This window comes from Sturnus vulgaris, chromosome 19, assembly GCF_052056855.1.
Source record: "Sturnus vulgaris isolate bStuVul1 chromosome 19, bStuVul1.hap1, whole genome shotgun sequence".
In the NCBI taxonomy this organism is placed as follows: Eukaryota; Metazoa; Chordata; class Aves; order Passeriformes; family Sturnidae; genus Sturnus; species Sturnus vulgaris.
The window spans coordinates 813,458-836,224 of record NC_142261.1 but is presented as its reverse complement, the minus strand read 5'-3'; the positions used below and the strand labels follow the sequence as shown (position 1 = coordinate 836,224).

At 44.6% G+C, this 22,767-nt stretch overlaps 1 protein-coding gene across 1 annotated transcript in view; it reads right to left on the bottom strand.

The window, feature by feature from the left end:
- Positions 1-22,767, bottom strand: part of TMEM132D (transmembrane protein 132D) — a 196,019-nt gene that overhangs the window by 105,181 nt on the left and 68,071 nt on the right. The window contains exon 3 of the mRNA XM_014887575.2: positions 11,965-12,108. Coding sequence (XP_014743061.2) covers positions 11,965-12,108 — 144 coding nt within the window. The remainder of the gene's footprint in view (positions 1-11,964; positions 12,109-22,767) is intronic.

Here is a 22,767-nt window from a genome sequence, read left to right as displayed (position 1 = left end):
ACTGGCATGGGGGGTCCCAGGGGGGACCAAGCTCACCTGCCTGGCACTGAGCAGGGGGGAGAGCACTGGGAATGCCCTCCCTGCATCCCAGGAACTCTCACACCTGCCTTCCAGAGCAGCACTTCAGCTTTTCCCCAGCTCCACGTGTTGGTAACTCAGCACCAGAGCCAGGATTTTCTGGCAATTACCCCAGCATGGCAAAGAAGGGGCTCCATGAGGATGGAGCAAGGAAAAGCCACTTTCCTACAGAGCTCTGTCTCATGCTTGATTGGCTCTTGTGTCCAAGAAACTACAAGCTCTTATTTAAGATTTTTCCATAATTGCCTATTGATAAGAATTCAGCTGCCTGGAGAGTCTCTATTATGTTTTTCCTCTACTCTGTGTATTTTCATGACACAGACAAGAAATAACCATCTCTGAGTCAGCTTTGCTGCTGTCAAATCTAAGGCACACATGCACAGGCAGCATGAGACTCATCTGCTCACAAAACCTGGCTAAAATCCCCTTTTTTTCTCCAAAGAAAAAAAAAAAAACCTCAATGAAATTAATGAAAAATTGACCTAGCTGTAGTTAGTTGCTTTATTTCCTTCATTAAAAATGACAAATGCATTCTGGAATTAGCACATGAGTAGAACTGCTGGCTGTATTTATGACAGAAATAAGCATAAAACATCCTACACCTCTTATTAGAGAGACCTGCACAACACACTACAGCACTTGAATGTACCCACTTGCCTTTGACACCTCTCTGAAATAGGAGGAATATTATAATGGTAAAAATAGAAAGCATGAATATTGTTGACGTATAAACAAAAAAGAAAGCAATATCCAGAGTGCAGAAACAATATGTAAATTAAGAGCTAATGTAGCTACAGAAAAAAAAATAAAAAAAATCTCATATTGTAGGAGAAAAAAGCCTGAGAAATTGACTTGACATCTTTCTGCACGTCCTCTGAGATGTGGCTTGCACAGCACAAATACCAGGTGAATTTAATCTGCAATATATTGAAATTGCAATCGCCTAATATCTCATACATTTATGTAATTTAATTGGAATTATTAGTGGTGGAAATCATTCTCGAGGCCTGATATGCTGCTGCATGAATTTCTTTCCTATTTCCACCCAGGCCTTTGAGGGGGCAAAGCAGAAAAGCTTCTCTGCACCACATCACGTCCTTCCCTTGAAAGCTTCTGGAATTTTCCAGACCCCTGAGCCTCTCCAGGCTCAGGTTTTGTAGGGGACTGTGGGGATGGAAGATGTTCATGGTCAGTGCCCTCACATCTGCTGAACCCCTGTCAGGGCAGCCTGTGCTGGGATTCTCACTGCACTGGAGCACAAAATACAGATTCTTGTATAAACACAATAATGTTCAATCCTCTCCAGTGCTATCCATAGAAATCAAATGTATTCAAATTGTTGCCTTATTTCCTTTTTTCCCCTAGGTCTGCACGACATGAAAGACCTTTCTCTGCATTTCTCTTCTCCACTAACACCTTTCTGTAAAGCAGCAGCCCCTTTTAACAGAGCACATGACTCTGTTAACTTTAATGTCTTCGTTTTGTGACAATTAAGGAGGAGATATTCAGCAGAATAAATTGACACACCAGACTGTTTGAAGTGTCCTTTAATCTTCTGGATGATTTTAAAAGTTCAGCTGCTTGCTTCACTCAGAGATCAGACTGGAGCAGTTCCCTGCTCCCCCTCCTCCTTTCCTTGTCAAATAGCTGTGGCAGCCTGCAGAAATATTTTGTGTTTTGGGTGCAGCCACTGGCCTGGAGGTGCAGGGCTGCAGATGAGTTCAGAGCTGCTTGTTTCAGTGCTAATTTCAGAGGCCATGTAGAGCTGCTGCTTCCCCTGCCTTAACACACAAATTGACTTTCTAATTTTAGAACATTTCTGCACAGCCACAGACCAAGAATGCTCCTTTTTTTTTTTTTTTTTTTTCTTCTGATGGACCTAAATACAGATTTCTGCTCTGAAAACCACAGCACCTGAGGGCCCTTCGAGCTTGCCATGAAAAATGGAATTTAGGAATGCTGCCCCAGAGCCAGATGTTTACACAGCAATGCTCATATTGCCAGTTCAGAACAGCTCTGCTTACCCCACATTACAGCATTAAAACAAGGTTAGGGGTACAAATGAAGTGCTGGAATTGACTCCTTCCCGTGTTTGCATTGTTAGGACCTCTATAAATACACATGCTGCTTTTCCCTGGAGACTACATGGAAATATTTGCTTTCTCTGCTCTGCCCCGGCACGACTCTTCCTTTTTCTCGATAGAAAGTTCCATTTATTGCATCTTTTTTTTTTTTTTGTAATGGAGAATGAAATATTCATTGTCTGAAGTGAAAGGGGGATGAGAGCATCATCTCCACCCCACCTGGCCAGCAGGTCTGTGGTCACAGGGCTGTGCCTTAGAGTTCTTCTCACCTGGTGAGAAATTGTGCATTTCCATCCAATTAAACTCTGCAGTTTCCCGTTTCTAAAGGAAGCACCTGGGTGATCATTAGCAGTTCATTAGGACTTTTGGGTGTGTTTACAAGTCCTGATTACAACTGAAGAGTAAAATCTTTATTTGTGGTTTATCCAAGAAGCAGGAGAAGCATTTCTTTTCATAAACAAGATTAATCCCTTAAACCACTGAACAAGAGATATTTTCCTAGAGAATTACATAAGAATGATGAGAATGCCAAAACCACAAACATAAAGAGTGAAAACACAGCTTTTAGAAAACAACTGCTGATTCCCAGCATCTCAGAGATTTCATCGGAAGGCTGCATTTCTAAAACTGTCATTTATCCCCAAACTCTGGAGACAGCTGAATTCCTGATCCTCTGCTGCTCAGAGCCTCTGCAAACAAGATTTATTTTCATGTCCTTTATGAGAACAAAGTCTTGATTTTTGAACAAATAGTAATTTTTCATCAAGACACTGTAATTCTCTTTGAGACTCTTAAGGACTAAGTCAGAGGTTTATCTTACTCAAATATAGAAAATAAATGTACAATAAACCCACAACCCCCCTCTGTTCCTCAGCATTCTTGGTCTTGGATGTGCATAAAATCAAACCTGATTGAATCTCTCAGAACCTAAAAAGAATTGCAGTATAGACAACAGGTATGCACTGAATGTGTAAATGCATTTCTAACATAAAACAAAGATATTGGTGAGATCATGGGAATTTAACACGTGGGTTTGAAAGCTACAAAAATAATTAAGACAATTCAAAATTATTTGTTGCACTATCCTCCGTTCAGGAGTTGACAACTTGGCAAAGAAATGAAGCTATAAAATGAAGATATGAATTTCCATGTCAGAGGTGTATGTGGCTTTGGGGAAAGCCAAGTTAAACTGTGGCCATTTTGCCATGTGCAGTAGAATTTAGGAGAACAGCATTGTCTGTTTATATTAGAATATGTTTAGAATTGCAAATCAACACTCAAAAATAGAAGAACATTATGAAGTTTCTTATGCTTCCAAGAAAGGACTCCAAGACTGGCAAGGGACACAATTTGGATAAATTTTGGATTTTGAACTTTGTTTTCCCTGTAGAAACCCACCCCAATTTTCCCAAACTGGATCTCAGGACAGGAGGGAGAGGTTCCTGTGAACCATGTGTCACATCCAGACTTGTCAGAGCTTGTCTGCCAAGCTGCTCTGCTCCTGTGGAACAAGCACCATGTGTTCATGTGAGACTGCTCCTCATGAATATGCAGCAAAGATTCTCTCAGCACGTCCTGGTTTCTGAAAAAAAAAAAGCTTCTGAAAGCTCCTCTGCTATGGATGCTGACAAGTGCATCGTGGATGGACAACACACATAATGCACTCCATGTACATTACATTTATTCATTCTGGGCTCATTTTTTAGAGGCATCTTTTTGTTCTCTTCCAGGCCTGTTGTTTTCCTTGCCTTCACTACTTCACACAAAGACCTGCATGTGTCTGTAAGAAAATTAATTGCTTCAACAATTAACAGGAAAATGCATCTCAGAGGAAACACTTCATAATCGATCTGTTTCCAGGTACAATATTTGCCACTCAGGAATAGATTAATTGGATTGAAAATTACTCAAGCTAATTATTTTCCCTCTAGTATGAGATTAAATGGAAGAGTCCAATAAACCAAAAATGAAGAAGTTCCACTCAGCACTTCACGAGCTCACAGTGGAAGGTTCTGCTCCAGTCCTAATCTCAAGGATTCTGCTCATCCTGTGAGCAAGGACTTGCTGAAGGAGTGTGTGGCTCTGGGTCTTCTAGAAAAGAGAGGACCTTGTCAACATTGAAGGTATTTTCAAGTATTTCAGCTAAAGCTGACAAAAAGGCAGGCAGGCATTCCTGCAGGGAAGATTTATCTCAGGAGTCACTGATAGAATGGATAGCAGCCATCCATTCAGCTAATTGCACATTTGAATATCAGCTCCAGGTAAGCCTGGAAGTAAGAATAACACGAGCACGTTTGCAGAAGTGCAGGTGATCCCTCACTGCCACCCTGACAGGGAATGCCAGGCACAGCCAGGATCTGCTTTGGATCCTCCTGGGAATGGGGACAGCAGGGCAGGCACCCCATGCCCACGGACTGGGAATCACAGAATTAACCAGGTCAGAAAAGACCTTGGAGATCTTCCAGTCCAACCCATGACCTAAGAGCAGCCTATCAACTAAACCTGAGTGCCACATCCAGGCTTTGTCAAACCCTGCAGGGATGGAGACTCCACCACCTCCCTGTGCAGGTTCCATTGCCCAGTCACTCTTCCAGTGAAGAATTCTTTTCTGTGTCTAACCTAACCCCCATCACAGGCAGAGCAGCAGAGCTAGCAAACATTCCCATTTCCAGTTACACCCAACACAAACCCACATTTCCACTCCTGACACGAAGAACTCCGAGGGTTGCTGAGTTTCAAAGGGAACACAAGCTGTAGTAACTCCTGCACTTTTCCAGGGAATCATGCAACAAGCCACTCCTCCCTGCCTGGCTCACTTGTTTGCCATAGATGCTGCAGCTGAATCCCCACTCCCACACACCCTAAAATGTACTTTTGTCCAAGTTCTTATGTAAGGTTTGTTCTGTGCCTTCCTGTGCTCAGAGCTGGTGTCACACTCACTACACACAGCACGATTCACAATTTCCACAATGAGCAAATGCCAGGTGTGCTGCACATGCCAGCAGCTCTGGGAAACTCCACAATTGTACTCCACAATTGCACTCCACCATTGCACTGTGCCCTGGGCTCAGTTTGCAGAGCTGGGGAGTGCTGGGAGAGGTGCAGATTCCCACTGGGGGAGGAATGAATCACATCACACACTCCTATGGAACCCAGAATATCCAGGAACACACAGACAGCTCTGCATGGAATCCCACAGCTCAGACTCCTGTCCTGTTCCCAGTTCTCACACAGACACATCTCTGTCAGACAGGGACACCCACAAACACAAGGCATCCTCAACACCCAAACTCTTTCACTGGCATGGAAGCCACCAGAAACTCCAAAAAGAGATCTAAGACCCACCAGGAAAATTCAGAGAACTGAGCCAGGGATGGAGCTGCACAATGAGAGCTGGAGCCACAAAATTATGCCAATGTCCAGGGAACTCAGCCTTGTACTAGCAGTTGGAATTTATTTAGGATTGGTTTTGAGATTTAGAAGGATACCAGAGTGTGTTATATAATTCCTTTAACCTTCTGGCTCCCACTTTGTCGTGTGCTGATTTGGATGTGACAGATTGATTTTCTTCATCCAAAACAAGGGAATTCCCATGTCTCAAGAACAACAGCCACCTCTAGCCTCAGCTCATATTTTAAGTCATCCACTCAACTTTCCAACTCTCTCAGTAATTAGTATTGCTTCTTACAGGATTTCCTCCAAGGGATAAAAAAAAATCAACAGCACCATTAGAGATATTTTCATAAGACACACTTTTGCATTTACTATTAGATTTTTAACAGACAGGAGATTACTCACTTGGTGTCTCTTGCAATAGAAAGCAAACTGGTTTTGTCCCACTGGAATTGTTATTTTCAGCCTCTGGGCTACCAAAGGTTTAAGAACTACAGTGCTAAGCACCACAAACACAGAGCAAGCATAATGATGATGAATCCTGAAGGTTCTTAAGGGAAATAATTCTTTCTCGAGTTTAAAATTATATTTATTACACTGGGTAACACCAGGGTAAAAATACAGACACTAAATATGAATGAGGTTATGCAGAGTATTGGAAATATCCTTTGGCTGTTTCAGCAGCAGACAGAAAGGAGGGTCTCTGCTCTGTGAGGAGGTGACAGAAACACCCCAGGACATCCCCAGGAGGAGAGGGCAGAATTCCCAGCACAGCCATGAATTCCCTGCCTTTTCTCTCACTGACCTCTGGCAGCAAATTACCTCACCTCAGACTGCTCCCCTCAATTTATGTGATCCCCAATTCTTCATGCCAAGAAGTCTCAATGAAAGGGGATTAAGGCCCTAAAGTTAGAGGATGCCAAAGTCCATCCCCAAAAGCCTTTGCAGTGCTTTCTGCAACTTTTGTTCTTAACTGAGTCTCAAACCAACAGGTGACAAAGTTGGCTAACAATTATTTAATAATTCCTTGTTGTTTCATCTCTTTCCTTTTGATTGGATTTAAGATGATAACCATAAACATTTTTCTAGTGTATTACCACTGAGTGGAGTGATTTCAAGAAAGATCCTGCATTTCTTGCTAAATAAAATAGTTTTCTTTTTTTAAAAAAATGGAGAAAGTGGGTCAGAATGTAAAATAATAATGCACTGAGGCTTGGTTCAGACAAATTTATTTTGCCTCAACATCTCAAGGGGTTCTCTCTCTGAGGGCACATTTTAAAATGAGAAATAGAGGTTTGTGACTAATTGCCTTCAAACAGAGGAATGCAAACACGACTTCTGAGATGCTCAGGACTTTCACATTATCACAAGAGACAAACTCTTGGAAGCCTGGAGGTTTCTAATAACACAGGAAGGGAACAGAAGAACCCAAAGTGTACACAGCATGAAACTCTAAAATACTCAGGGTAAATATGCTTACAGCTGATCATTACCCACGTGTGTCAGAAGCAGAAATGGAGTTGAACTGTGCTGTGCCTGAATTAAATGAACATATTCTGCCTGCCCCACAAGGGATATCTCATGGATACACCAGCACCAGCAATGCTGAGTGAACAGACCATGTTTTAGGGCTGAATAATTATTCTCAGAAAGCAATTTTAGAACCACATAAAAGTGTCACCTTTCTCCCTCCCCTCCTGTTTCCCTCAATAATAAAACCAGGATTAAACAATGAATAGGAGAAATCTTTTTTTTTTTTGCTTGGAATGCACGTCAACAAATAATTCATTAGGTTGCCACCAAAATCCCCAAAAATCCAGCCTAGCCCAGCCCATCACCCACAGGGCCTGCCCAGCTCTGAAAGCATCTCTGGAGTATATTCCATCCTGAAAGTCAGATTTCTGCAACCCCCTTCTTGCTTTGATTTCATTGTGACAAAGTGAAGTTCACGTGATTCCCACAGGATGTGATGTGACAAAATACAAGGGGATTTTTTTACTACATCACACGTCCTTTTCTCTCATTTTAGAGTAGAAATTTCTCTTTCCAAGCAATAACTCATTTATAGGTGACAAAGTCATGTGAGCACATGGGAGCAAGGAAAAAAATTAATGGTGATCTAAAACATTAAACTACTTTTATGAAGCATTTTGATGAACACCAGCAAGAGACAGAGTGTAATTATTGTGGCCATTAGGCTGTTATTTATGTTAAATTTGTTGCTCTTGTTGGCTTCAGAAGTGCTTTAGGACTACAGCACTCTTGGGAGTCCATCAAATACTGGCATGTGCAACAAGTAAGAGAGAGAGGCAATAGCTCAGTGCATTTACAACATGGAAATGTTTAATAACTGCACGTGAAAATGAGAGAAACAGGGCACTGAGGACGATGGCATAAATGCAATAGAAAGAAAATATTCTGTAGGAAAATCAAAGGCAATTTTCCTGTCCCCTGTTATTATTTAATAGCAAGTTAATTTCTTCAGTTATAAAAGTGTTAAGAAAATTAAGCACTGAAATACAGCGCCACGAACAAATGAGACCTGCAGCAATAAATGAGGATACAGCCCAGAAAATCCTGTTCCTGTCTCTCACTGTGTCCACGTCCTCACAAACTGATTTAGTCACTTCAGTTCAAACTGAAAATCAGTTTCTCTGACAGCAGCATCTGGTTTCAGGCAGCACAAACCAGCAACTCCTTCAGTGCTACAGAACTGAGGAGGAAAAGCATCAAAACAAATTCTGTCCTTGCTACATTTCCAGAAAAGGGGAAAGGAAATTGCTGAGCAAAGCTGATCCATTAAATAATTGAAATACTGTTGGTGATAAGGCAGGAAATGGTCATTAAGGCTCTACTCAGAGATGGCCAAGCTTTGTCTAAAATTATTTTGTATTTGATTGAATCAGTGGCTTCATTCCTGCCACAGGCACAGAGGACAGTAATGGGAATAACAAACATTTATACCCAAAACCATAAACCTGGCTAGAATGCTGTGAGAGGATCGTGACACCCATTAGTATCACATCAGAACATCTGGCCTGGTGTCTCCACAGCAGCTGTGGATGGAGGGAAGTGCTGTCAGTCGTGTTCTGCAGATGAGGAAAACCCAACAAATCTTCATCTGCAGCCACCCCAAGGATTCCCCATGCCCATCCACTGGCAGCAGGGGGAGAGCAGCCAGCAATCCAGATCTTTAATTCTGGCTGTTCCTCCTCTCAGTCATCCCTGGCACTGCAGAGATGCCCCAGCTCAGGTGTATGAGAAACAGAAGAACCCAAGAAAATACCCAGGAAATGCAGCACTCCTTAATCTCACCTCCCTGCTCCACCCACCTCTCTACACGAGGAATTAAAAATAAAATCAGCCAGCTTCCAAAGCACAGAAGTGAAGGATGGCACAGGGTAGCATGCACCTCCCTGACTCAGGCAGGGTTTGAAAGGTTTCCCCAGTCCCATTTCTGGCCTCTGTTTCATTCCCACTTTCCCTCTGTTCCATTCCCACGTTCTCTGTGCTGCTTTGGTCACCTGCTCCACAGCAGAGGGAAGATCGATGCTTCAAGGGGAACAACATCAGTGCTGTGCAGGTGCTGCAAGCACTAAACCCATCTAGTGATCTCCTGGGCCAGGATTTGGAGCGTTAGGAAATTATTCCTGCCAGAGAATGAGACCAGAAGAACGGGGGAGAACTTTCTAATTGCTTCCCCATTAATCTGGAACACTGTCGCCAGCCCGTAATAAGCCAGGCACGAGAACTTCAAATCAGATTTGACAGATGGGCTTAATTAGTTATTCTCCGACAGAATCATAATATTTGCTGTTAATATTCATCTGAAAACACCCTGCTGGCTGTGATAATATTTATATGTTAATCCTGTTAGGAGAAGCTGCTGGTGCCAGAACCTCTCCAAACAAATGACGGATATATTTCAACCCCGAGAAGGAGACGCTCTGGCATTCTGCTCTGGTTTGTCACTTGCACAAGTGCCTCCTCCTTAAGCCGTGAAATTACACTTGTCACACTGAGTTAGCTTTATTAGCACTATTTTCTGATCCATGTAAAACTATCAGGCACACAAAGGTACTGAATCTGCAGTTAATTAGCATTGCCACCTTTGCACCCGTGCGATCAGACCTCTGCTTTTTAGGAGAAATTCAACAATATGCAAACGGAGCTTGTGTCATTTCTAAATGAACTATGGGGCACAAAATTTGCTAAGGCACATCAATATTGAACTGTTGCCCTTCGTGCCTATTTGGTGACATCAACCATGGCAAGATACAGATAAAATGATTTCCCAAAAACTGCAGAGCACACTCCACTGTCTTTCCCCGTGTAATGCTTGATCTTGCTTCTGAAAACACAGAGCTGAACAGATCCGACTAAATTTAATGAGGAAAACAATACACTGGTAATGCATTGCAAATATTTAGCACTTGTTTACAAAGAGGGAGGAAGAAGTTCTCAAAAGTGAGAAAACCAGAAAATCTCAGCTGGGAACTCGAGGGAACAAATGAAACCAGGAGTTACAGGACAGGCACACACATACCTGGTCCTCCCTGGATTTTCTAGCCAGTAAAATCTGTGTATGAGCTCAGGTTTCTTTGAATAAACACCCAGCAATGTTTATACCCAGCATGTGCAAGCACACAGAACCCACAACCACTGCATTAAAGGTGACATAATCATTTCCTTTTTGTGTACCAGGGGTCATTTTAAAGGATTGCCACTGGATGATGAATAGTGAAGTTAAGTTGCCAAGATTCAATTCCCCCATGAGGCTGCTTTGTATTTTCCTGCTGAGGAAGAGGAATCAGGCAAATGCACTCTATGGTCCCAACGAGATAAAGTGTGATGGAAAATCCACTGCTGCAGCAATCTCTGATTTTGATCCAATGCCCATTTCACTCAATGAAAATATTCATACTTTCCTCCAGTCGCTCTGAATGGGGATTTTAAGGAATCTGTCAGATTGTGCTCAGCACAGGAAGCTTCCCCCTTGGCACACACACACATTTCTGCTTTTTCCAATGACAATATATGCTTTAGATGAGGAAAACACAGTGTACAATAGCAAAGGAATTGTGTAGAATCTGAGTTATTATAAGGAGAAAGTGATTCCTGCCATGATTCCAAAAGGAAAGTTCTTCCTTTCTTCTTTCTTTTCCTCACATGCAGATTGCAAGGAGATGAAGCTTCCTAATTATTAGGTTCAGAAGGTATTTACATAAATATCATAGACCATGTAATAAATGCCCAAACCCTTTAGATTTTGCACCATTTCACACATGAATCACACGTGAATAACTGTGGGAAGTTTTCTAACAGCAATGCCAACCACAAAGCAAATGTACTCAGGTCCTTATAAATGTGCTCCTGACTTGCATTTCCAGAAGCAATGAGCAAGAAGCAGCACCTTATATAAAAATGTATTCATTAAAGCAAAGAATTGTGATTAAAAAGGAACATCCACCTGCCAGATGAAGGCATTTTAAGACAGGTCAATGTTGCAGAATGGGAATGGAAAACAGAAAATCTATTTCCTTCTGCAGATGAAAAATTCATATCAATCTCACCATCAACATCATCAAGTCTCAAATGACCAAAACAAAACCAAAGAAAAAACCCAACAAACAAAGGAAAAGGACCCAACCCACCAAGAAAACCCCAAGTAAAATTAATAAACCAAACCAAAAAAATCCACCACAAACAGCCATATAAAGACCCCCTTCTATAGTATCTGGCATCAAATAATTTGAAAAAAATTAAGGTAGCCACAATCAAATTCAAAGATACGAAACAAGCTCTTCTAAATAATTTGTGACAGCACAATTTCCTTTCCTAGTGCTAGCACTGGGACTGAGCAACATTTGTGTGGTGGATTGAGCAATGCAGTACAAAACAAAGAAGCATTTCCTTGTGCACTGTGGGACACAGATTGAGAAAGGAAGAAAATCACAGCCTGAAAAATATTCCAGGCTGGAGCTTCTCAGCTCTGTTCCCAGCCCATGAGCTGCTCCAGCTCAAGGCCAGGGAGAATTTCTCCCAGGGTGATCATTTGGTCACAATAAAAAGGAATTAATCCCAAGATAGAAGCCCTGTTGTGGTGTGTGCCCAGGCCCTGGCCATGGGGTGTCTTCTCTCTGAACCAATCTCCTTTTCTCTGCTCTGGGAGTTGCAGTCCTGCTATAAAACCAAGTGTGTTTGTGAATAAACTTGGCTCTTCCTTCCTGTCATGACAGACGCCCATGGAGCTGTGCACCTTATTTCTGCTGCCCTTAAAGGGTTAAAACCCCATTCCACAGCTACAGTGCCCCATAGGAAAATGGGTTAAAATCACGAAATTAAACTCATTTAAAACGTTTTGAAAGGACAAACAGCCATGAAGGGCAGGCTGCTGGGCATGACCTACCTGCTGTCAGCAGCAGATTTCCTCTGGCACAGCACCACAGCTGGTGTGTATTTCCCAGGGGAACCCACACTCTCCCTGATGTCCCACACGTAGGGGCTGCTGGCTCTCACGCTGAAAACGTTCACCCCTCTCTTCACCTTGGCCCTAGGAGAGCAAGAAGAGATTTCACCAATGGCACAGCAAAGGGCAGCTCCACACAGCCCCTGTTCCACCCCAGTGCTCCCATCACTGCCCCACAGAAAATGCCACCACTCAGCAGGAGTTCAACAGCAGGACAAGGAAAAGGGATGAGAGAATTAAAATTAATTTCATATTTGGAAGAAGTTATGTCAGGACAGAAATCTGACTGAAGTAATCAATGACAGGTTCAGTCATGGCCAGCCTGAAGGGCAGGGGTGCTCTGGGGCAGGCTCCTCACCCCTGCTCTGCCCACTCTGTGGCCACCACTGCCCATGTCAAGGCTCTCTCCTGGCTACAAGCTGTTGGATTGGAGCAGAAAGTCTCATTTTTGGTGTAAAAAGAAAGGAGTTGGGTGCTGGAGTGAAGAGCCATTGCTAGACCTCGTTACAAGGAAAATCTGCCCCTTCTCTGCTCCCTCCCTGGATTACTCAAAGAAAACAATCCTTGTCTTTGCCCTTATCTTCTTCATCTTTTTCAGTGCACAACATTTTCTTTTAATAATGTTGGGTTTAATTGTCCTGTCAGCTCTGAACTTAAAAATAGTTATTTTTAAAAATTCTTATTTTTCCTAAAGCAACAAATTTCTCTGGAGCTCCGTTTCCATCTATGAGAGGTTAAACAACAGAAAAGCCAAAATGGCAAACTGGACTGGCTCCTACTGAGAGGCACTTTCTATTCTCACATGCTAGAATAATACTTCTGGAGTTGCATGTTCAAAAAATAATCAGAATAAAAACTAGAATTTATTAACCACAGGTGGAGAAGAGGAACTTTATGTGGAGAGAGATGCATTTTGAAATATCTGTTTCAATTCCTCTCATGAGGTGTGGCATTTTTTAATTCTGTCTCTCTCTTTAGTAAATAAATAAACCTCAGGGCTCTACTGAATTGCCCCACAGCTTTAAATATAATGTTGGCCAAATTGTTGAATTAGGAGTCCCTGGTGGTGTTAACTTCTGGTTCCTGAATGTGTTTACAAGAAATCCACTGTGGTCAATCCCCACCTGTGAGGTGTCAGGGAACGACAGTTTAATTATATTTCCTTAAAACCTCATGCACAAAATCCATTCGGTGCCATGGCAAGTGCTCAGGTCTGGGCAGAAACCCCAAAAGGAACGTGAGGTTTTTTTTTTTGTCTGAGCAGCTGCTGCCATGCAGAGATGCAAACTGCACTGAAACAGCCCTGTCAGCTCTGCCCCCGCATGAAATTGCTCAGGAAATCTTTGAAGGACAAGATCCACACAGATGTTTTCAGAATCAAACCCAAAGGCTTCTTTCAACTGTCTCAAACAAAAAGGATTATGTCTCCTTTCTTCCAGCACTAACTCAATAGCAGTGGCTGCAATTTCCTCAGCACACCTGGAGAATAAATATGTGGAGGCTGCCAATCTTGTGCAAGTTCTGCTATGCTAATTTCCCAAAATTAATTTTAAGCAGGAGCAGTGACTGCTGCCAGAGCAGACATCCCTCAGGACAAGAGATCAGTGGTCAAAGGAGAGTGGAAATTGAAATGGAGCTCCATTCCTGATGTCTCAGAGAGGGAGGTACAGAGAGGCCACACAATCTGGGTGAGACATTTCTCAGCAGTGTCTGGAGCCATTCCTAGGGACTGGCACCTGCTCCTGCCTTCCTGCTCCAGCTCAGGGCAGGAAAACTGCTGAAAAAAAAACCCCAAAAACTCAGAGCAGGACACAGAAATGATCCATGCTCTGCAGGGAGGGTGGGGGGCTCAGGTCCTGGCAGTTAATTTGGGATTAAGGCACTCATGCCCACCCTGGAGCTCCCTGACACAGCCACTGCGGGCTTTGTGTGACTGAGCTGAGCTTGAAAAGTCCCAGCCTGGCTAAAACTGAGCTGATCTCCAGCACTGCCAGCTCAGAGTGAGGGGCTGCTGTCATTTCACACAGCCTGGAGCTCCTGCTGCCAGCCTGGCCCCTCAGCTCTGTGCCAGTGGATTGTGTTCAGCTATGCTTTTACACCTTTGATTAACAGAACTGCCATGGAATCAAGACAAAGAGCCTCAGAGCAGAGCAGGGGCTGCCTTGCTCAGCTGGCATACCTGCAGTAGCTGTGCTGTAATTGAAAAGCTGTGCAGGGTCTCAGGACTGCTCAGCAAGCAGATACACACCGAAAATTGAAGAAAATTATCACTTGTGTTGTAAAAAGCTTTAAAAACTATAGAAAAAATAAGTGTACAAGCACAGACACACAGCTGACACCATCCTCTTATTTTCTATCTGGGTTCCTTTAAATGCCAGGTAAGCCAGAAAAATGGGCACAAAACCAGCAGGACAAGCTGAGTTTGTTTATCCTTGACATTCACTTTATCCAACGACAAACTGCCACCCTGTACTGATTTCTAATGCCTCAGAACAAATGCAGATCCTTGGGGTAAATGCAGCCTATGGATCAGGGTTTCTCAGAAGAGGTAAAGTCTCATTGAATCGTCTGTGAACTGCTCCAATCCCCTGATTTTACTGAAAACAGTAACACGAGTTTGCTGTTTTCTACAGAATTAGAGGTTAGGAACTCATTTCGAGGAGTCAAATTAAAATGTTTCTAAAATCAGCACAGAAACGTCAATTCCTCAATCCCAGGAAATGTTCTTTTCCTCCGGTGCTGCGTTCTCCACGGCTGGGCAATTGCAGAATTTTATTCACTGCATTTCCAGTGGCAGCAGCGCTTTGCAATGCCCGAAGGACGAGCAGGGTGAGCAAGAACTGAAGGTGTGTTTTCTGTCAGCAGGTACAGCTGAGCACACCTGAGCTGGAGCTCAGGGACTTTCTGAGCTGCCTGCAATGTCCTGGCTGTCCCAGGGCACTCCAGGCTTTGTCCCCTCTGCTGCTCTGTCCAGCCTGAGATTCCTCACCTTTCCCATCGGTTTGCTCTCAGTTTACAATCTGACTACAACCCGTTGTAAGTCTGCTCAGAACACCGAGGCTGGGCTGCAGCAGGTGGAGTCCCTGCAGAGTTTTGTGCCCATCACTCCCCTTTGGGCAGGCTCTGTTTTGTGCAGAGGAGGAAGGGAAAGCCATCAACGTTTGGCTCGTGGCTGCTCTGGGGTTGTTTCTTTTCAAACATCCAGGCAAACACTTTCCTGGCTGTTGTTTACCTGCGGATCTCAGCTCACACAGCACTGAGGGAGGCTCCTGAGCAGCTCAGCCCTCGCCCCAAATCAATCACAGCAAACAGAGCCCTTGGGAGCCCACATCCCTGAAAACTCGTCACTGCTGACAGCCTACAAATCGAGGCAAGGGAGAAGCAAAGCAAAACCACAGAAGGAACTCCCAGAATCAATACATCACAACTGAAATCAAGGAAATGCATTACCTAAGTGCATAAAGATAGTGATTCCCAATTCTAGCCCATGACCCACTAAATGCTGTGTTTACTCCAGTGATGGAAGAGGCTGCAACTCCAATTAAAATGCAGGACACGTCCTGTGTCATTTATCAGAGTGTCTGGTTGAGCCTGTCCCAGTCCCTGCAGTTTAGAACCAGTGGGCACTCGGCTGGTCCCTGCTGGGGCTGGGAATGGCTGAGAAATCGCCACCGAAACTGGGCAAAGGGGGACAGTGGGGAGAAACCCTGGCTCCACAGAGAGCTGCTGAGAGCCAGGGCACAGTGACACCGAGGGTGTGCTCTGGGGACCCAGGGGACAGGGACAGACACAGGTCACACACAGCCCCGGGGACAGGGACAAGTCACACACAGCCCTGGGGACAGACAGAGGTCACACACACAGCCCTGGGGACAGACACAGGTCACACACACAGCCCTGGGGACAGGTCACACACAGGACACAGACACCCTGCCCCAGGCTGGACACCCTGCCCAGGTTGGGCTCCCTCCACATTTCCCTCTGCCAGTGCCCTGCATGCAGCACACCAGTGTCACACCAGTGTCACACCAGTGTCACACCAATATCACACCAGTGTCACACGAATATCACACAAATATCACACCAGTGTCACACCAGTGTCACACCAGTGTCACACCAATATCACACCAATATCACACCAGTGTCACACGAATATCACACAAATATCACACCAGTGTCACACCAGTGTCACACGAATATCACACCAATATCACACAGGTATCACCCCAGTATCACACAAATATCACACAAATGTCACCCCAGTATCACAGCCCCCCCCTTTCCAACCCCGAGCACAAATAAACAGCAATCCGACCCTGAACAGCTCTAAATAAAGATGCTTCAGACCCGTGACACTGCAGCTCGTTTTTCATTACTGTAAGTGCTCGGGGCAAAGATCTGTGGGAACCTTTCATGGTCCTTGTGAGAAACAGAGCTGCTTTCAACATCAAAGGAGAGAAAGAAAAGGGAGGCTGTTAACACCCTGCTCCTGCTGCCTGTCATCCTGTCACCGGTGGCAGGAGAAGGTGGCAGATAAATCGTGTGCAGAGGGGGCATTTCTGAGAGCTCCTGGGCACCCACCAGACATCACAGTGGCCTCTGAGCTTGCCTTGTCACTGCATCTCCCCAAAGCGTTTCAGAAATAGCTGGAAGGGGCTTCTATTTCTGTTCATCTTCAGTGTTTCTTGCTGCCCAGAGCCTGACCTTAACCCAGCACTGTGGAGAGAGCAGAGCAGGGCAGGGCAGGATGGCAGAGCCCTCCACTGCCAGTGCCCACCTTGGGGAGAGCCTTCCCCCCCAGAACCCCAGCTCAGAGCAAGGACGAGCAACACCTGAGCGTGAATGGACCTGAGCACGGCTTCTCATGGCGTGAAACAAAGAAATCAGCTCGAGTTTTGCTCACTGCCAAGTCACACTGGTGTAAGGCAGCAGCAGAGCACTCCCTGCACAAACCCTGCAGGTGTTCCCAGCCCCAGCCTGGAAATGCCCAACACCTCTCATTGCCCTGAGCCCATTTTTGCTCATCTCATTTCCCTGAGCCCATTTTTGCTCATCTCTCCTTTCCCTGAGCCCATTTTTGCTCATCTCATTGCCCTGAGCCCATTTTTGTTCATCTCTCCTTTCCCTGAGCCCACTTTTGCTCATCCCTCATTGCTCTGAGCCCATTTTGGCTGAGGACAATGCCATGGGTTGTTCCTCACACAGGCTCCTTCCAGTGACATCCCCTCCCGATGCAAGAACAAACTGCAGCTCTTGGAGCTGCAAACATCTTGTCTGTACTCCCCGAGCCTGGAAGGGGCTGAAGGACAGAGCCAGGCACCCTCCAGACACCAAGCAGGAGCTGGCAGAGCCCCTCAGGGTCCTTCTGAAGACCAGAATTAAATGTCATGCTTGAAAATCAGGTGGTGTGGGGCCAGATGCTACCGTGGGATCTCAAATGCAGACAGCAACTGTGGCATGACTAAGCTGTGGATGTGCTCACAGAATTCCCTGGGAGCTGTCTCTTGCTGGCATGTAAGTGCAGAATGATCCCTGTTAACGCTGCGAGTACATTAAATGCAGACATCTCCGCAGGATCTCAGGTCATTCTGGAGCTCTGTGTTGCTTAAATGAGGTCGTTTTGATAGCAGAACACTTCGCTGTGACATTTACATCTGATGTTTCACTGCCTGCACACAACCTCCTCCCCTCCCTGAGGCCTCTGGGCTCAAAGAATCGCATTCAAATGCACGAAAACGCCACAAAACAATGGAAAGCAGCAACAAATGTCCTGGCTTTACTTCAGGACAGAGTTTCTTTTAAATTCTGGAGTACCAGAAGTGAAGGCAATGTGGGATAGCAGGTTTGAGGATGCCAGGGAAGCTGATGAACAGCACTGGAATGGGAATGAGGGATGCCAGAGAGCTCATCACACTTAACAGCAGCGAGAGGGTGAAGCCAAGATTCCCGGAGAAAACAAAACCCGGAGGTAATCCAGGGCACAGCCAGCCCTTTGTCTTTCCATCCTGAAAAACCATCCTTGGGCCAAAATCCATTCCTATTTGAGAGTCCCTCAGTAGATTAGACCAAAACAACCATTGCACAGCACAAGGAGGGCTGGCTGGAATTTGTGTTCCCAGCATTTCCATTTCCAGTTTTATGTACAGCATCAGGGTGATGCTAAATTTATGCACTTTAAGGTCATACTCTTCTTTTGCCTCCCTCTGCAGTTTCATTGCTTTTTATGGCTGAAGCTAATATAGGGCAGAATTTGAGCCTGAAAGAGGCTCTTTGAACATCAGTGAAAAATAAAACGTGTCTGTCATTGAGAAAACAGGCACAACTCAGCCCCTTTCTGTCAGACTTTAGGCATATATTCATGTGCTCATATTTGAGCACATGAAAACCAAGTGTACAAAAGCTTTCTGGATCTGTATCTACCATGAACCCCTGAGGAAATTTAGACCATTAAACCCAAAAAATTATTTCCCCATCAGGAAGAAACCTTTAAAGTTGAAACTCTTGCAGTGGAAGAAACTGTATTTGAGAAGGGCCCATTTAAACCAACTGTTCCAGAACTGGCTGGAGTGAGTTGCACTTTTCTCACTCCAGCAGGAAAGGCAGGTCACAAAAAATAGCTCATGTGGTAAGACACCCCCATACCAACCATCTGAATGCCTGGCTTTAATTCCATAATTAATTTTGGCATGGCTTATAACAGGTAGGATTTGGATGCCAGGATTTAATCTGCAGAGCTGGCTGCTGCAAGGCTTTTTTTGGTTCTGCTCTCCCCACTGAATACCTGATGTACAAACCAGTGTTGTCAGTTGTTTGCAGAGAAGATACCTCGAAGTTTCTTCAGATTACACTAATAGTTCCACTGATTGAAAATCCACAGCAGAAGAGAATGGGGAGTCCCTGAGATGCTGATGGAGTTAGAATAATTTATGGAGAGCGGTCTAGCACAACAGAAGCTATTTAAAGCTGTATGATATACCCACAAACTCTTATTAAGGTCTGTGGTTTTCAGCCCTGTGAGACAGAAACCAGTTATCATTATGCATCACCATGAAAGCAGATTAAAATTAAATCAATCTGTTTATCTATGGGTTTGCAATGCAGCTTTTCCAAAGCATAACACATTCTCCACCTAATTAACATTTCAGGAGGAAAACCCATTCCACACAGACACCAAGCCACTGTCATTCAATGGAGATATTACAGAAACATAGCCCAGGTGGACTTATAATGAAATCTAATTAGTGAAAGGGCACAAGGCCTATTTAGGCTTCAGAAATTGAACTGTGCATACCAGGAGTTAAACAAAATAATTTGTCTGTAATGTGTATCTCATGGGCTGCCAAAAACTGCCTGTTGTGGTTGAAGTTTGTGTGCATGCACCAAGGTGCAGGTATCTGCACACATGCACACATGACACACGTTCAGATTTTATTCCCGTGCCTTTCAAACAAAGTCCTTGTTAAAAACATGTTTTGCAAGATGTAAAACACACAAGTCTCTGGAGAGCCAAAAGGAAGGATGCATACAAATCGATTTAAAGCAGAAACAAATAGAGAGTCTGCAGCTCTGACCTCTATTTACTCACCAAACAAGGCAGCAAGGGCCACATCCTCACTGGGAAGCAGAATTAGATCTTTTTTTTCAGAAAGACCCTGAATTATATGAAGCTGAGGAAGCTGACCTGCAGAGACATTAAAGCTAAGAATAGCCCTGTGTGTCCCTGCACGAGTCACCCTGGGACTCCCAACGTGACAGAAAGGTCAGAACGGGATTTTCACAAACCTGGCTCCTGCATCCCTGGGCTGCTCAGGATGCTGCAGGCAGGAGGAGGAGGAGGAGGAGGAGGAAGGAGATCCCCTCCCCAGCACCTTCCCCTGCAGGACAGAGCTCTGGGCACCACTGAGCAGCCAGAGCACAGCAAATCATTTCTGTATTCAGGGCTGTGCAGGAAGGTGTTTGCTTACAAAAATGAAAGGCAAAGATAAATAGTGCTGCCTGCTGATTTAAAGTGGTTGGGAGCCCCGTGGACTGCTTCAAAGCACTGTTTCCAAAATAAATGCAAAAAATATTATGTAGGGTCTGAAATCTTTCTAAATTGCTTGTAAGAAAGCAAACAATGCAGCACATCCCTTTTATTCCTGGCCAAACAGCAGCAAAGCTGCTAACAGCACAGCTTGTGCAACCAGCAATTTTTTAAAATTAGACTTAGATTTAAGGAAAGACAGGAAAAACAAAGCACAGTACTGGGCACTGTGTGCAGTGAAAACAAAGTGCCATCTGCCCCATTTCACAGGTGACAAACACATCCTGAAGCAGCCAGCACAGCACAAGCAGCAAGGGATGGAGCAGAGAGCCCTGCAGCCAGGGATGAGGGCACTGATGGATTTATCCCATCACTCTGCTGCAGACGGACAGGGAAAGAGAACAGAATAACAGAGCAGTTCCAAAGAGCTGTAGGACACTTCTCTGTGTTTGTGTGAGCATATCTACATCTCTGCTCAGTGGGAGAGCAAAGTAGGGGAATTCTTATGGTTCACTTGAAGTGGATGAGAACATTGAGCACAGAAAAAGGAAAAAAAACCTGGTGAACTGTGCACCATGAGTCTTCCAAAAAGTTGCAGAAATAGGAGTAGACCTTGATATGCTCTATACAGACCAAGAAGCAATGGGGTTGGTCAAACCAATTCTTTGGTTTTATCTGAAAAGCAGTGCCTGGTACAGATCCTCTTGTTTTGAGGACAACACAACAAGGCCATTTTTTGAGAGATGCAGGTACTCCCTCAGCAATGACCTTTTCACAAGACTTGAATGGAGGGATGTTGCTAGCAATCAAAACTACAGGAATTTTGACTCCTCAAGGAGCCACCAGCCCAACTCCCCCAGCTGCCTGATGCTCAGTGACAAGGAGTGTGAATCTTCAGTGCTAAGCCTAAAATGTATCAGCAAGCACAGACAACATCCAGAACCTCCAAAGGTGTTCCTGTCCTCTGCTGGAGGGGCTGAACCCAACAAATGCTGTGTGAGCCCAATGGTTCCCCCAGGACCCCATCCTGAACCTGCCCTTCCAAACATTCCCACCTGGGAACTCCCAGAACTCCTGGGGAATTGGCTGCTGCTGCTGGAGATGACCTGAAAAATGTTCTTTCCTAAAAAGTTCATCTCAGACTCCAGCAGCAGGACAGCTCTGAGGTATTTCCAAGTCACATCCTCATGCAGAATGAGGCACACCGAGAGCAGAGGCAACATTGCTCCACAGCACTAACGAGGAGCCATCAGCAAAAACCAGTTAGCTCTGTTCCCTAGCAACTTCCCACAGCTGCAGATAAAATCATCTTCTGGACATCACAGAAATTGTGAACACTTAGTTCTCTTTCACAGGAATTCTCTCATGCACTGCTGGGTGCACTCCTTGCAGGAGGTGACACAGCAGTGACAGCACTTGGACATTTGCATCAGCCTTGGCCAGATGTGAAACCCCTGGATCTGTGTGGGCTGTGCCTGCCCTTCACCCAATGACATGCACGGCAGATGTTCAAACAGCAGCGTCTGAGACACACAAATCCACGGAACAAACAAACACCCTGAGCCTGCACAGCCTTTTCTGCAAAGGCACTTGCTCCCTCCTGGGAGCAGCTCCACTGATTCCTGATGACATTACTTAAGGTTTACAGCACCAGGGCTGCAGAAAAGAGAATGGAAAGAAGTGTATAAATAAAGGGTGCAGATTCCTCAATGGACACAAAAGCCTGCATTGCTCCAAAGAGTTGCTGTTGGCATAAAATAGATTTTCACTGAGCAATTCAAATAGGAATTTTTGTCTATACAGAAAACCCAGGCTGAACACTGTAGCTCTGTAGTGCCACATTTAACCACCTTTCTGTCATCTGCACGAGTGGCCACCAAAGCAACATTTGTTAAATAGCAGCAAGGAGTTCTGCTGCAGGCAAAGCCTAACAGCTCAGTGAAGCCACTGAGGCAGAAGGGAGTTCAATTAATATAAAAATGACACTGCTCAGAAGGATCCTGTGCCCTTAATGTAGGGTACGGGCAGTGCTGTCAGCATGCAGCTGCAGCAGTGACTGCAGTGCATGCCAGAGCACTTCTGGTCATGATTTCATCTTGGAAGAGCCACAGCAGAAGGCTTGGCTGATCCAAACAAGCACAGGAGATCATTTCACACACAACACAAAACCCTCCCTCTGTTGATTGCTCTCCAAGACAGAGCTACTGTGCAGGAGCACAAAGGCAGCTGCTAATCCTCTCCACACATAAATCCTGAAAAAACAATGACTACAACTCCTCTCTGCCTCAAACGTCCTGCATATCCTTGGACTGCTTTATTCTATTCGTGCATTGCAATGTAAGAAAGATGAGAAGGAGTGAGAGGCTGCTTGTCCCAGCACACAATTGTTCTAAGGACTCTCCTGTGGGATTCAAATGGGTGAGAACCCCCAATGTCCTTTATCAGTGCTCAAAGTTAAACACCATCAAACAGAACATGGCAACTCAAAACTGAAGAATTCAAGTGCACATGAATTTTTCTTCTCTTCTGTATTAAAACCTTGTAGCCTTGGACACCAGATTTAATGCATCAAAATTTTAGGCATCAGTTTGCTCCACTGAAAATAGAGAGGTTTAAAAGTTTTAATGAGCAGACATGCAGGAATGTGACTTGTGGCAAGGACTGACATTTTCTGCTTCTGCAGCAAAAGCCCAGTAGCAATCAGCCAAAAACATTAACAC